Genomic DNA, 15,594 nt, shown 5'->3' with positions numbered 1-15,594 from the left:
CGCCAAGTATAAGGGTGATTACGTCACGTCCGCTTTGTTTGCGCTTGTTGGAATTGCTATGACTGTCACAGAAAGTTAAAGTGACAGAAACGGGGTCTGTACCTTTTGGGACAAATCATATAGCTGGATAGTCGCCTTTTTTCTCAAGAAGGCTAAACATGTTTTCCTTGTCAACGACAGTCCAGCCACAGGTAGGAAAAATAGCAACGTTAGGTCAAGCTAACATTAGCGTTGTTGTTGTCTCGCTCCCAGTCTTTTTTTTTTTACATTAGTGCCTGCTAGCAGCTAGCTTTCACGTTACTTCGTATCTTTATCGGCCTTTCGTTTTGGTTTGATAATATTATGTAAAAAATGTCTTTTTTGATTCTTATTTATTATGTAGATGAAGCAAATATAGTGACCGCTCAGAGAACCGTATAAACCGCAAGTGTTTCAGTAGCTGTCAGATGGGAAACTGCGTCAATGTTTGACTACGGGCAGGTAGCTAACAGTCGTTGGCTCGTTTTTAAACGGATATACATCTGCATTTTTCCACAGCACTGAATGGTATGCGGGTTGCAACTGTGCTCCATTAAAATAGAATGATGATCGTCACTTGTCATCGTCTCCTTGTTGGCGTCTCATTGTTTATTTACATATGCTCACAGGTGACTGTGCCCCTGAGTCACCTCCTCAATGTCGTCCACTCTCTGAAGAACTCAGTCGGGAGCAGCAGCACTGCTGCCTGCAAATCAAGAATAGCCAAAGAACATGTATCAGACTCTCAACTGCACCATCCAGAGGTATATTGAATTCATTATTTGCATTCATTATTTCATTTGAGATATGTGAAACACACATTTCCCGATAAAATGTACGCATGTCTGCAGACTTTGTTGAACCTTCGGGAGCTTGGCTTGTCGGATTTGGGAGCACAGCAGCTGAATGTGCTGGTGAACAGCATGCTACCGTGCCTCAGTTCACAGGAGGTGTCGCTTCCATCCGATGTGAGTGGTCAGACAGTCTGGAGTACCTCCCACCTTTCTACCCATTCCTTTTTTCTCAACAAACATGGTAAGAATGTACCCCGCATCTATTTTCTTTTATGGCTGTTTTTTCCTCAAGTTTAATATTGTTGTAATTTCAGTGATACTTGGTGCTACCATGTACTATTCGTGTGCATGTGGAGAGTACTAGTTGGAAGTGGAGGAAATCCAACCTCATGTGATAAGTTTTATTGATAATTGAATCATTTTTCGCCATCAGTTAATCTTGTGGATCACAATTTTTTGCACTTTTTATTCCATTAGACCTTTGAATAGAGAAGGAGTCACAAGGATTAACTGATGAATACCTTTTCTGTCTGTTTTTCTGTCTGTTTGTCTCTAGAAAAGTGGGATTGAAATATTAGTCATTTTTTTGTTGTTGAAGAGCAAGACCACAGCAAATGATCTCCTTTTTATTTACACTGAAGTAAAAGTTTCCATTGCACCTACATCTGAGTCATGTTGTGTGAATATATCTCCCATGCAAAATAACCATTAAATTATCAGAATTATTTGGTGCATTAATCTTTTATTATTTATCAACTCTTAATCTACTCACTGTTGCCGGTTTACTCAGATTAGTTAAATGTTTAATTGCAGTAACTTGATAAATACATTTTCTCAAAGGTGTTAACAGTGTGTAAAATTGTTATGATGTTATGATCAACACAGCTTTCCTTCATTTCCAGGATTCACACATGGTTTCTTAACAGCCCCATTTTACTCAAGGCAGCAGTTCTCACCCATTCAGTCTGTCTGCACGGAGATGCAATACTCTTCAGGTAGCTGTGAATCACAAGTATCGCCAAGTGGATTATAATGTTATTCTAACTTGTGATTATTATAATTATTGCCAAAAATTATGAAATAATGCTGTTTGCCACTGAAAAGGGGTACAAATGTATGCTACCAATTGTAGTCGCTACTTGTCACTGATCTAAATTTAGCTCAACATGATATGATGATGTATTCATTGTGTTCCAGCATGGGTCCAGCATAGAGGATTTAAAACTTTAAGGAGCAAATCCAGAAGACTGCAGTCAGCCTTCGAGCGCCCTGTCGAATCAGAAGGCTTCACACCGTCTTTTATGAAGGTAAAATCTTGATTGTTTTATTTAACTTTAGAAAGTGCACGCTTATCAGTAAGTGCTGCCATGTTTCCACTGACATGTTTCCCGAAGATTTGTACCAGAAATGGCTTTTTCTTTCCAGTATGTTTCGCTCTTGTTGCTTTATGTTTAAATATGTATTAGAAGTGAAGAGACTATCTGGCTCTGTTAGAACTCTCGATAAGTGTCGACTCTACCCTGCAGGGTATCTTGACACGTGACAAGGGGGTTGATCTCGAGACTTTGGACAGCCTGTCAAAGAGCAAGAACATACCCGAGGGGCAACAGGATGCCTTTAAGAAGGGCTTCGCTGAGGGTTTTCTGAAAGCCCAAGCCTTGACTCAACGCACACAAGGCAGGCCACCCTACCTAAATCTTGTTTCCCCCGGTTTTTAAACAGTGAAAGCACCCACAAACTGAGGCCATCATCATTCCCATTAGCACTCAGATGTTTAAAATATTGTGTTTCTCTTTTTCTTTGTACAGACTCTCTAAGAAGAACTCGCCTCTTCCTGTTGGTGTTGCTTCTTGTTGGCCTCTACGGTATTTCAAAGACCCCCTTCATATCGGGTAAAGGCTCCATTTTTTTCCCCCTACCTGCTTGTCTATTTGTTGGTGTCTGAAATACCTTTAATAATAGCAAAACTAATTTTACCTACTGATTATAGTAGTTATTGCTATAAGCTTATCTGTGCAGGTTCAATTTAACTTCAAAGCTACTAGTAAACTATGAAGAATAATATCTTGTTTCCCATCTAAAATTCAGATTGATGTTGATCAACATCATTGCTCAGTGAGATTTCGAACTTTAATCTAACCGTTTTGCACAGTGCGGTTCCGAACAACATCAGGCCTGGACTCAGCGGTGGATCCTGTCCAGATGAAAAATGTGACATTTGAGCACGTCAAGGGGGTTGAGGAAGCTAAGAACGAGCTGCAGGAAGTGGTGGAGTTCCTAAAAAATCCCCAGAAATTCACAGCTTTGGGAGGAAAGCTTCCAAAAGGTGAGACTCTTTCATTCTAGGGATATTTGACAAGTGACCTATCATGCCAGTTTCAGGCTCTACATTTTTTGTGTGACTTTTGGTTATTTTTGAAGTACTTCACATTAATAAGTTAGGTCTTATCACTTGAATGAATCCCCTCTTATGAAATCTTTTTTTTTTCTGCTTTGGAAGTACATTGTTTTGTGTGGAATTTTTCCCACCATGGAGCATGTATCTTTGAATTTCCGGTCCTCTAGATTAATTCTATTGTTTCCCAAACAATGGGTGTGAAGCGTGAGCCAAGTGCCAATCCTACATCTTTCCTGTCAACAGAAAACTTAACAGATATCCTCTGAGCAAATTGCCGCAGTGTCATTTACAGAGTTTTGATGGTTGAATGTGGTATATATGCCGTGTTGTTCATAAATGTAAATCTGGGTAATTTTTGTATCACTCTTTTCCTCTTTCACATGACTACACTCTAGGTGTCCTACTGGTAGGCCCTCCAGGGACCGGTAAGACTCTGCTGGCCCGAGCAGTGGCCGGTGAGGCAGACGTACCCTTCTACTATGCCTCAGGCTCTGAGTTTGATGAGATGTTTGTGGGAGTGGGAGCCAGTCGCATCAGGAACCTTTTCAGTATGTTTCCAACTTTGTATTTTTCTTTAATTTCCCGATAAAGGTTTGCTAAAGGTTCTTTCTACCTACTACCTCTTTTTACTAGGGGAGGCAAAAGCAAACGCACCGTGCGTGATCTTTATTGATGAGCTGGACAGTGTGGGTGGAAAAAGGATCGAGTCTCCTATGCACCCTTATTCCAGACAAACCATCAACCAACTACTGGCTGAGATGGATGGGTAAGCTTCAACTGTATATGAGCACATGTTACAAAACTATTTTAATTCATATTAGGGCATGCCTTGTCTGATAATACATCCTAAATGGTAGGGGTTTTGCCAAAAAGCAGTGTCACAGGAAGTAAGAATGAAAAATAACCAACTAGATACTTTCAGATGAGCTAATTGTTTGTGACGTAGGATCATGTAGAACGCATTATAATCTCTTCTCTCGTACTGATTTGGATGGTTGCTGTAATATTGTAGGTTCAAACCAAATGAAGGCGTGATCATCATTGGAGCGACCAACTTCCCCGAGGCGTTGGATAAGTATGTTCACCTTTGTGTTTTATCAGCTGAAAATGTCTCAGCTTACATTTTGAACATGGCCTAGCCTCCCTCACCAGCCATAAAAAAATGATTGTGGCGAACACAACATGCTGATAATATTGACGTAGCTGCTTGTCTTTCCCCTCTTCAGCGCCCTTATCCGGCCCGGGCGATTTGACATGCAGGTAACCGTCCCCAAACCAGATGTCAGAGGACGCACAGAGATCCTCAACTGGTACCTAAAGAAGATTAAGGTGGATCCAGGTGAAAGAAGCTTTCGATAATCCTGCGTTTGTCACAGTATCTGCAAGTGCATTTTTCATTAAACGTTGTGTCTTTAGGGTGTAGATTTTAAAGGTGGCATCATTTAAGAATGCCTGCTATTGTTTTCTCTTGAATGTTAACCCAGTTAAAGCACTAGACGGGTGGTTTCTATAACAAGAACTTGCTGTTTTTCTTTCTCCCTAGCTATTGAGGCCAAAATTATTGCCCGGGGCACCGTGGGCTTCTCCGGCGCTGACCTGGAAAACCTGGTAAACCAGGCTGCCCTGAAGGCAGCCGTGGATGGCAAAGACATGGTCACCATGATTGAGCTGGAGTTTGCTAAAGACAAAATCCTCATGGGTCAGTTATGATATCATTTGAAAGAAACGTTATTTCTCAACTTTTTATGTTTTGCTTTGTCTCTCTGATCTTTATTTATATTCCATTTCTAGCCCAAACTACCCCAGTTTGAACCGTGACACACAATTGATACCAGTATTGGTATAATTAGTGGTGGGTTTCTGTGATTTATAATAAACAACTTTTTATTTCATTTTATTTTCCGTAGCAAATGCAATTTCTTGGCGCCTCCAGCCTTGCGCAGTCCTCACTCATCCGCTACCACTGCCTGCAAATTGTGCAGCTAAAACAAACTGTCTTAAATTTTTTATTCATTATTTCCTTCTACTTGTATTCATATATTCCTACTAGGTCACATATTTAGGTATATCTTTTTCCTTATTTCTGCGACCTTCTTACAGTATTCTACACAGAACCTACATCTAAATAAAACATTCAAGCTCCATATGAAATGTATCCGAGACCGGTCCTCTTTGTTAGTATCATGTTTTTTTAACTCTAGCCTCATTCTTTCTCTATAAACCTTTTTTCTTCCACCGCCTTATTTTTCCCTCCAGGTCCTGAGAGGAGGAGTGCTGAAATTGACCAGAAGAACAAGCAGATCACAGCTTACCATGAATCGGGCCATGCAATTGTAGCCTTCTACACCAAAGACGCCATGCCGATCAACAAAGCCACCATCATGCCCCGGGGCCCCAGTCTGGGACACGTAAGGGACAAATTCAATAGCTCACATTCGAATGCAACAATTTATCATTAAGCCTCTCATCTTTGCTAGGTATCCATGCTGCCGGAGAACGATCGCTGGAGCGAAACTCGATCCCAGTTACTGGCTCAGATGGATGTTAGTATGGGGGGCCGTGTGGCAGAGGAGATAATATTTGGCCACGAATACATCACAACGGGTGAGCAAGTTCGTGTTAAGCGAGGCTATTATAGTTGTCTTATCTTGGTTTAATTCTGCCAGCACTTTGCTGAATTGGATTACTGATATCAAAGAGACAGTTCATTCATTATTTGCGTAAGGGTCAGAATCACACTGCACCAGATAATCAGTACAAAGGTATTTTAATGATTTTTTTTTTTTTTTTGTGAGTGTTGGCAGAATTTTAAGTTCGGTTCCTAAAATATCTACATGACTCACTGGATGGTTTTGTTGACTTGTAATTTTTCCTCCTCCAGGAGCGTCAAGTGACTTTGACAGTGCCACTAAGATCGCTAAAATGATGGTGACCAGATATGGAATGTGTGAAAAGGTAAGGTGATTTGCTATTTTCATCTATTTTACTTCATGACGAAATCATCTCCGTTTCAGACTTTTCTGTCACTTGCTTGTTGTGCACAGATGTGAAATCTGGACATTATATAAAAAATTTTGCCACACGGATTGGTATAGGTCAAAATGTAACTTTTTTTCCACGCCATTTGTTAAGTGCAATAAATAAATTCTTACTATAAAAATGTACAAACCCTTTTGAAATTCGCTCACACAACACGCTTAACTCTCAATTGTCGTAGCATATGAGGAATATTCATGGAGCATTTCTTTGCCTCTTTCTCAGTTGGGTGTTATGACTTATAATGACATGACAGCGCAGAGCCCAGAGACACAAGCAGCTGTGGAACAAGAAGTCAGAATTCTATTAAAGGTCTGTTTTTGCCACTCAAGGACACCTTGAAAATTCTTTTTCATAAGGTAGCAACACACTTATTTAAAATAAATGTTTCTCCTTTGGTCCTCAGGATTCGTACGAACGTGCAAAAGCCCTCCTGAAGTCTCACGCCAAGGAGCACAAGAGCCTGGCAGATGCACTTCTCATGTATGAGACATTGGACGCCAAAGAGATTCAGCTGGTCCTGGAGGGGAAGAACCTCGAGACCAGATGAGGAGACCAGGAGCAGTCAAGGGTTAACAGGGAAGGGGACGGACTTCAAGAGCTCAGGGGTTCCTGAAAGAACAGTTAGTGGTCATTGCCTGGATTTACCAACAGTCTGATTAAATGCTCATTGAGGCGATGCTGGGTGATGTGGGGGAGGAATCAAATTTCTATGTCTGGATACAATTTTTTTCCCAATAGTAAATATAGAACACAATGTCTGCCTATATATGGAGCATCAGACAGACAAGTTGTATTAAGCTTATCCCCAGTAGTTTAGTTTTAGTCTTAACTAAATGATTGGTGAAAGATTATGAATGGAACATCACTGATTTGACCTTTAACTATAGGAGTTTAGTCATTTGAAAAAAAAAAAAAAAAAAAAAAATCATACTTAGTTTTCTTACAATTTCCTGGTCATCCTGTTACAGCTTACAGGTATCTTGCTGGGTTTTTTGGGCTTATTTCAGATAGAATGTGTATCTTTAGGCGATTTCTCCAATATTTCTGGTCATTTATCATCTGTAGACGACAGGTACTATTTCTTTTTGATTTATAAAGTTGGCTGAAATTAATTTTGTATGGCATGAACAAATGAAAATTATATCAACTGGCTATCATTGAATTATGTATCACAGTACTTAATATTGGAAAAAATCCATATTGCTGTCCTAAAATGTGAGTATTTATATACTGCCCAGCTGCAATGTGATCCTTACTCAGAACAGCTAGTTCTGTCTTGAGATAAGTGACTGCTGTGAAAGGATGTGTGAGAAATTCATGTCGACTTGTGAGATTAAGTTTTCCCCGTCATGCTTAACAACTTTGCCGTGTGAAAGATCCGATTCGTCGCCCACTCCCCCCAACACCGAACCAGGTCATCACCTCGTAACATGTAAAGCCTGCTGCTGTAGATGTCGCTCAGGGCACTTGCACAGTTGTTCAGAAGAAATAACATACATGAATGTACATACATAAATCAGCTGGACAAGGTTCCTTTTATTGTTAATCATAAGCAAAAGTGGTCACAATCAGTCCAAATATGCTGGGATCTCTTACAGAATGTAACATTTACAGCACGAGTTGCCCTAAATCTCAGCTCCTATTTCTGACCTGCCTCCAAGTGTATATAGCAATAGAGCAGTGCAATCTATAGGATTTTAATGGTGTCATGTTTGCCTTATTTATTTTAAATGTTTGAAATCAGAAAACTCAAATTAAAAACAGATGACAGGTCATTTCTTTTTTAATGTAATCCAAACCATCTATAATTCCAGTTCAAGCTGCTAAGTGTTTTTCTTAAAGTCTTGTGCTCCACACCTTATGAGATATTAATTTCCCATTCTGAGCTGAAAGGTAGATGTTTGTCCTCTGTATTTTTTTTTTTTTTTTTTTTTTTTTTGCACTCAAAACCAAAACATCACTGACGCGATGCTAAAGCATCCAGGTGAAAGCCCAGGCTCAGAAGTCACACTGAGTTGAGGAAAAGTAGTCATGCAAGTGTTACCCTTTGATTTTATTGGTTTTGTTTTGTTTGTTTTTTGCTTCAGTTTGACACGAGTATTGTTAAGTTTAATAACGCCCTACTCATGGTCAGCTGTATATAAGTGCAGGATGTAATGGGATCACAATGTATAGATGTAAAGTATAACCTAAAGGCACCTGCCGGTCTGAGCTCTTATTTTTGGCTGAAAGTCTCAACAATGTGATGGCGACGGTGGATAAAAAACGTGAAGCTGAAAAAAAATTAAAAAGAAAACTATATTTGATGTTATGTGTTTGTTCTTGTTTTCGAAAGACAAAAAATAAAAATGAGTAAACGAAACTAGTGACATGTTGGACGTGGCAGAAGCGATAAAGAAAAATAGATCTGGACGGGTAGAAGAAATCAGCTGTCAGTTCAAGGTAATGGCTGACTGATGGTGTTCTTTTTCTGTTGCTGGATGATTGTTCAGAGGAAAGGAGAGAAACAGGACTGAAGGAATGCAAGGGCAGGATGTTTTGTATGTATTTTTGTTTCTCCTTCCTTTTGATTTCCTTGATTTGTATATTTCAACCCAAATGTCCTTGGTTTTCTCCGCTAGACACTGGCATCCTGCTATTTTGCACCACGGGTGTCAGCCTATGATTTCACTTGGATCTCCATTTGATACACATTTTAAGAACTTCGATATGCTCCTTTAAACACATTTGACTTTTCTATTTATCTCATTTTGAAATCCTATGACTCGATAGAGCAGCTGCTTAATGCCTGAATCAAAAGATGGACAATGAAGTATTAAGCAGTTTTTGAAGTCTGTATTTAATCAGTTTTGACCAAAATAGGCAACAAGTTTCAAAGGATACCATGTTTACTAATGATAGATTGATATCTATTCCCTTACTGTGCACACAGAAAAAAGAATTGTCACAGGTAACTTGTTAATTCTTAAAAAGAAAATGTGTGTTCGTTTATATTCACTCTCAATTCTCCCTCCAGAATCTCCCAAACAGGGCCAAAAACACTGGAAGAAACATCAAGCCATGGAGCAGCCCAAATATGATCACCATGGAGACAATCTTAAAAAATGTCCTGAACAGGTAACTCCCCGACATAGACAGCACCGCCACCCCCGAAAGTGTAGATAATGCTCCCTGCACGATTGGATACCCTAAGTGGGCCAAGGCCTCTCTGGCGCTCTCATTGGCATCCCTCCTTGAACTGGCCACGAAAGAATAAGTGACGTGTGCGGAGAAATCCACGGAGAAACCGATGCACATGACCAGGTTGATCATGGAAATGGAATCCAGGTTGACGTCCCACAAGGACATGAACCCCGTCACGCCCGTGATGACCGAGCAGACGGCGAACGCCACCCACGCGGAGCAGAGCGGCCCAGGGATTAGGACCAGCGACACAACAAGCATCACCGCCGCTGCCACCAGGACGGTTTGGATGGTGTCGCCCTTGACGACGGTGTACTGGTCAAAGTAGATGAATGTTGGGTGATAGACCAGCAGGTCGATCGGACACTCATTTGCCGTCCGCCTGAGTCCAATCAACATGTCCTTCATTGGTGTTTTGTGTAGGGTCTGGATGAAAAAGCGAGAAGCTTGTATCCGATTGTCTTCGGTCAGGTTGACATCTTGGCGGAATTCAGGGTTCCCCTGCAAGAAGCTACTCAGGTGGGTTTGAAAGGTCTCCTGAGATGCCGCGCTAGCGTTTCTTTTCTTTAAATACTGCTGAAAAGATGCAAACCAACCGAAAGAGCTATTGACATAATTCAGGTGTTCAAAATCAGAGATACATGAATGGAGATGCTGCAGCTCCTTTTGATCCCAGTAGGGGAAGGGAGTCCTCACCGCCGCCATCACGCTGTAGCCGTACTCGGAAAAGTGCTGCCTTTTACCGCTGTAGTATTTCTGGAGGTACGTTTCATCCAAAGCCAGATTCCTGATATCCAGTCCCTCCTTTAAGTTAAAACAACCGTAAATGCTAATGGACAGATAAGCAGCATAGATGACACAAACACACGGTTTAATGAATTTGTGTGTCAGAAACGGTCCGTAGAACTGCTCGAAGAATCGTCCCACCGGCTCGCTTTCCTCCCTGCCCGTGATTTGATCGAAGCTCCCTCCGATACAGCACAGCCTGAGGGGGTGGGAGCCTGCAGGGGGGTTGTCCTCTGGGATTTCGGCGCAGGTGAACCAGTGCTTGTTCCCTGCTTCCCTCTGGCCATTCAGGGCCATGCAAGCCCCCAGGAAGGTAACGCTGTACAGGAAGCAGAAGCAAACCGAGACCCCGGCGTAGAGACAGAAGGACCGGACGGAGCTGAAGGGCGAACCGAGGCCGAGGAAGAGAGCCAATGCGTCGGTCAGGGTGGTGATGGAGATAGAGGTGGCGGAAGACCTGAAGGTTTCTGCCAGACGCTCAGGAACGCCGTCCTGGACACGGGTCCTCTGCCAGCAGGAGATCATGATGAACATGTCGTCCAGGCCAATACCTTGACAGAGTAAGTCAGGGAGATTTAATCAAAGTGATCAAATGAGTGCATGCAATATAAAAAAGAAACCCTTTTTCTTGGTAGAAGGAGAACAGGAAAAACAAGGGCTTATTTACATGTTTATGCAACTTTCAAACCAAATGAGTAACCAGACAAAAATTTTGGAGAGAAAAAAAAACTTGTTAAAAATTGTTTTAAAAACTAAAAGCAAAATGCTTTTTTTTTTTTTTAATCAAACATCTACAAAACCTTTTTTGTTGAATCTTTAAAAGTAAACCCACTTTTTAAAAAAATTCAATTTGTTTTTTTAGCTTCATTTGTAATAGACTGTTGTATTGCAGGTGGCATTTGAATTGTTTTGAATGTATTAATTTTATTTCACTCCTTTATTTTTTAGTTTTCTCTGACTGCGCATTTATTTTATCACTTGCTTAATTCTTCATTAAATGATCCTTCATCCCATCAGCTGTCAGACTGTTCAATACGACAAGCACATAAACACTTTTGCTGCATGCAGCAGAGCGCCGATGCTGCTCACAAACATCCATCAACTTTTTTTTGCACTTCCCCACAACCTTCAACCTTATTTTGCACTACCTCCATCTCTACCAGTCTTATACATGCAATATTTATATTTATCTTAAACATTCTCCAGGACACCTTACTCATGATCATTTCATTTTTGCAACCCACATCTCCTACTGGAAAGTTGGAGGCATTTTTTTATTTTTTTATTTTTTATATCTTTTTTTCTACTACTTATACTGGAAACAGACTTGTCCATTTGTATCTATATACTCTATTTTTATATTCTTGTATATTATTGCTATTTGCACTCTTTTCAACCCTGTAATGGCCTCTTTGGGATCAAAAAAGTCCATCTTATCTTATCTTATCTTATCTTAGCGTAGCTTAGCTTAGCTTATGTTTCTTTTGACATAAGTCAACTGTGCAGATTTTGAGCTTTTACAGCATCACAATGACAGGTTCAATTTTGTGGGTGATAAAATGACGTCATGTAACCTCATGCACGGCCCCCGACGTCACGGCCTCCGATCTCATCACACACACCTATAATAACTAACGTGATATTTTATTCTGAAGCACGTTATTTGAAAAAATAAAATCTGCATAATACAATTTTGAGTCAATTGTTATCCTGGATTTATGATCATGTATGGAAACATCTGTTATCTAAGTGTTGTCTACCGACAGACATTAACCGGGCCCTCGGAGATGTGGACACGGGACTGAACCTACCTAATATCATGAAAGGGCACGAGGCGGCGGTGGCCACGAAAGGTTGACCCAGTAAGAACAGCAAGCCGAAACTACTGAGGACGGCCAGGCCCGTGGAAAGAACCCCACAGGACGCCACCCACACCTTCGTCCTCACGCAGTCCAGCCTGCAGGCGTTAGATTTCAGAGGAAACCGCTTGTTTGTTAACAACATTTTTCACGATATCTTGTCCAAAGTCACTTTACCCCACTGGAAAAAGTCCAAAACAATTTTCAGCTGATGTTGTACTGACCTCCAGCATGATAGAATTGAAAATATGATGGTGATGGCGTAAGTGATGGAGAACAGATGGATGACCGAGGCTGGAGATTTATCAAACTCCCACTGCATTGACATGGAGGTGGAGTAGGTCACCTAAAGAGAAGAGCGCACATTTAACAAATACCACTCACAAGAGAAAATAAACTGGTGATAGCAATAACACAAGGAGTTGAAGTAACATTTTTTATTTAATCTGTTTATTTTTGAATGATATGTTAAAAGAAGAAAGAAAATTAATACTGAACAATCACTTTTGTAGATGTTTATTTTTGTCCCCCAAATGTTTGACTAATATACATTTTTGGTCGGATCGGTACAGCTCTTTTTTGAGTTAAATATTTTAGTTCTTATAAAAAAAAGGTCTTATTTTTCAATTAAAATGTTCACTTTTTACATGTGAACTTTGAGTGCGGTTACTTGGGTGACTGCCCGTTAAAGATTACCTGAAAAGAACGGGAAGATTCATTTGACAGCAGTTTTATAAAGTTTTCCAACCACAGGTCTGTTTCTCTTTTCGAGTCCTGCTTCAAATAGTAGCGAAGCTGAATGGCTCCGGCACTTTTGACGACGGAGCTCCCTGCGTTCACGGACACACTCCCCAAACTTAGATGTAAAGGATAGTTCTTGAGATCCCAGTGATACCAGGGAAAAGTCAGATTGACATATGCTATATTCTTAGCTTTGTATTTAATAATATCTAGGATGTCGTTGGAGATGCAGGATCCCATCACTTGCGCACAAACATTTGCATATGTATAAGTGTGCGTGTCCAGGTGCACTGCCATCGCCCGGATTTTAAAGTCCAAATGAAGCATTTCCTGCACTGACTCCTCTGTCAAAACATTCCCATCACTGGAAGCTATGAAAGTTGCATATATTCCATCGGTGCTCAACCTCAAACTTGAAAACATGGACTCATTTGCCGGAAAAGTCTCTTGAATGTATTTCCTTTCCGCCTTTGCTCGCCCATTGGCGGGTGTAAAATGCTTCTCGATGTCGTTGGACAGTCGGTCGGTGAGAAAATAGAATCCGCTCCCGAATCCAGCTGAGAGGACGAGGGGTGCGATCAGGAACCACCAGGGATGAGAACCGATAAAAGCGCCCAGCATCTCAAAACAAAGGCACAGACGTCTTTCGACGCAGTTGGTGTAGCATCTTGCCATGGTTACCTTGAAAAACGCACAAGCTTCACCTTCTGTCTGGATTTTCAGGATGGTATTTATTGCTACAGAGTCTCCATCAGCTGATTTGCATAATTACAGGGGTGAAAAAACCTTGTAGTGAATAATGGCAGAAAAGACTTTCTCAATCAAAGAGCCTATTGAGAAGTCAAAGGTGTATTATGGCTCAGCGATTCTGCTCAATACCATCCTGTTGCTGAACTCTCAGGTGATTCCTTTTTCATGGTTGGGGAACCATCAATGTTTAGGCCTTTTCAAGATCCGTGTGGTTCAGGAAAGTCACAGGACAAAGACATATTATAGTGCATGAGAGGGATCTTTGATGAAAGCATTCAGAGGTTTTTCCTGACAAGAACATTCCCACGATAAGACCCCAACCCACTTTTTATTTTTCTGTCATTTCTGGGATTAATTCAGAAAAGCCATGCGATGAACTTAATTGTACATATTTTAATGCGACTAAGCAATGAATGTTTGGGGACAGATTATACTCTTTTTTTTTTTCTTTAAGCAATAATAGATTCCAAGATTGGCTCTAAAAGTGATATCTGTAGTTCTATTTCAGTCCAGAATAAAATTCTGGTCATCAACGGTTTTCAGGTTTTTCAGCTTTTAATGAATATCTCAATAGATTTATAGAAAATACCTTTATTTAAAACAGATTAATGAAAATGTCAAAATTTGTGTAACGATGGAATGCTTGAACTACTAAGGTCTGAAAAAAAAGAAGCAAAAACAAAAAGGATATGAAACGAAGGACTAAGGAGTGTAATTTGCATTGAACTTTAGGGCACAAAAGACTTTTTAATTCAGACTTTTAATTATTTTTAAGTCCTCGTCCTTCAGCCGCAGGGAATCTTCAAATCTTTGTACTTAAGACCTTAAAACACTTTATAGCCTTGACTTTGACACTTCATATAGTTTTATTTGAATTTCTTATACTCCCTCCTTTTTTTTACTGTTTATACAATTCCCTTCTATTACTTATTATTGTTATATTTTACTTGAAACTCTGGCACAACGATTTCTTCGGGTATAAATAAAGTTATTCTTATTCTTATTCTTAAAAGGTAATTTATTATTTTATTTTATTTTATGTTAATCTTCTTCTTCTTCTTTCGGCTTTTCCCGTTAGGGGTCGCCACAGCGAGTCAACTTTCTCCATCTAACCCTATTCTCTGTATCTTCCTCTCTCACACCAGCTACTTTCATATCCTCTCTCACTACGTCCATAAATCTTCTCTTTGGTCTTCCTCGAGACCTCTTGCCTGGCAGCTCCAATTCCAGCATCCGTCTACCAATATATTCACTATCTCTTCTCTGTACATGACCGAACCATCTCAGTCTGGCTTCTCTGACCTTCTCTCCAAAACATCGAACATGTGCCGTCCCTCTGATAGATTCATTCCTGATCCTATCCATCCTGGTCACTCCCAAAGAGAACCTCAACATCTTCATCTCTGCAACCTCTAGTTCTGCCTGCTGTCTTTTGGTCATTGTAACAGTTTCTAGTCCATACATCATCGCTGGTCTCACCACTGTCTTGTACACCTTTCCTTTTATTCTGGCCGATAGTCTTCTATCACATAGTACCCCTGACACTTTTCTCCACCCATTCCAACCTGCTTGGACCCGTCTCTTCACCTCTTTTCCGCACTCTCCGTTGCTCTGGACTGTTGACCCTAAGTACCTGAAATCCTCCAGCTTCTTGATCTCCATTCCCTGTAGCCTCACCGCTCCACCCGAGTTCCTCTCATTCACACACATATATTCTGTCTTGCTGCGACTAACTTTCATTCCTCTCCTTTCCAGAGCATACCTCCACCTCTCTAGATTTTCCTCTACCTGTTGTCTGCTCTCACTACAGATCACAATGTCATCCGCAAACATCATGGTCCATGGGGATTCCTGTCTAACCTCATCTGTCAGCCTATCCATCACCATTGCGAACAAGAAGGGGCTCAGTGCTGATCCCTGATGGAGTCCCACCTCCACCTTGAACTTCTCTGTTACCCCTACAGCACACCGTACCAGTGTCTCACAGCTAGCATACATGTCCTGCACCAGTCCAACATACTTCTCT

At 40.7% G+C, this 15,594-nt stretch overlaps 2 protein-coding genes across 2 annotated transcripts; one reads left to right on the top strand and one right to left on the bottom strand.

Annotated features, from left to right (window-relative positions):
• The first annotated feature begins 25 nt into the window (after nucleotides 1-25).
• Nucleotides 26-8,550, top strand: LOC147219233 (ATP-dependent zinc metalloprotease YME1L1-like). Its single transcript, XM_086173187.1, has 18 exons — nucleotides 26-191; nucleotides 648-782; nucleotides 870-1,053; nucleotides 1,715-1,807; nucleotides 2,010-2,119; nucleotides 2,339-2,489; nucleotides 2,621-2,704; nucleotides 2,965-3,138; nucleotides 3,606-3,758; nucleotides 3,844-3,976; nucleotides 4,223-4,285; nucleotides 4,437-4,549; nucleotides 4,754-4,909; nucleotides 5,467-5,618; nucleotides 5,688-5,814; nucleotides 6,092-6,165; nucleotides 6,472-6,558; nucleotides 6,653-8,550. The coding sequence occupies exons 1-18, from the start codon at nucleotides 159-161 to the stop codon at nucleotides 6,794-6,796; spliced, it is 2,166 nt and encodes a 721-aa protein (XP_086029313.1). The 5' UTR covers nucleotides 26-158; the 3' UTR covers nucleotides 6,797-8,550.
• Nucleotides 8,551-9,249: 699 nt separating this feature from the next.
• On the bottom strand, nucleotides 9,250-13,493 carry LOC147219232 (patched domain-containing protein 3-like). The gene is made up of 4 exons (XM_086173132.1): nucleotides 13,254-13,493; nucleotides 12,302-12,423; nucleotides 12,030-12,175; nucleotides 9,250-10,769 (listed from the first exon to the last, which is right to left on the bottom strand). The coding sequence occupies exons 1-4, from the start codon at nucleotides 13,491-13,493 to the stop codon at nucleotides 9,250-9,252; spliced, it is 2,028 nt and encodes a 675-aa protein (XP_086029258.1).
• Nucleotides 13,494-15,594: the final 2,101 nt, after the last annotated feature.

This window comes from Fistularia commersonii, chromosome 25, assembly GCF_037954325.1.
Source record: "Fistularia commersonii isolate RoL2024-O1a breed Wild chromosome 25, RoL_Fcom_v1.0, whole genome shotgun sequence".
In the NCBI taxonomy this organism is placed as follows: Eukaryota; Metazoa; Chordata; class Actinopteri; order Syngnathiformes; family Fistulariidae; genus Fistularia; species Fistularia commersonii.
This window is presented reverse-complemented; position numbering and strand designations above follow the sequence as displayed.

What these genes read in the sequence shown, in the direction of transcription:
- LOC147219233 (XM_086173187.1), top strand. Translation starts at nt 159, where the DNA reads ATGTTTTCCTTGTCAACGACAGTCCAGCCACAG. An exon ending in GGGAGGAAAGCTTCCAAAAG is followed by an intron (nt 3,139 to 3,605) that starts GTGAGACTCTTT and finishes ACTACACTCTAG; the next exon opens with GTGTCCTACTGGTAGGCCCT. An exon ending in TTCCCCGAGGCGTTGGATAA is followed by an intron (nt 4,286 to 4,436) that starts GTATGTTCACCT and finishes TCCCCTCTTCAG; the next exon opens with CGCCCTTATCCGGCCCGGGC.
- LOC147219232 (XM_086173132.1), bottom strand. Translation starts at nt 13,493, where the DNA reads ATGGCAAGATGCTACACCAACTGCGTCGAAAGACGTCTGTGCCTTTGT. An exon ending in ACATTCAAGAGACTTTTCCG is followed by an intron (nt 12,424 to 13,253) that starts GCAAATGAGTCC and finishes TCTTCTCTTTAG; the next exon opens with GTGACCTACTCCACCTCCAT. An exon ending in GTGCCCTTTCATGATATTAG is followed by an intron (nt 10,770 to 12,029) that starts GTAGGTTCAGTC and finishes TACTCTGTCAAG; the next exon opens with GTATTGGCCTGGACGACATG.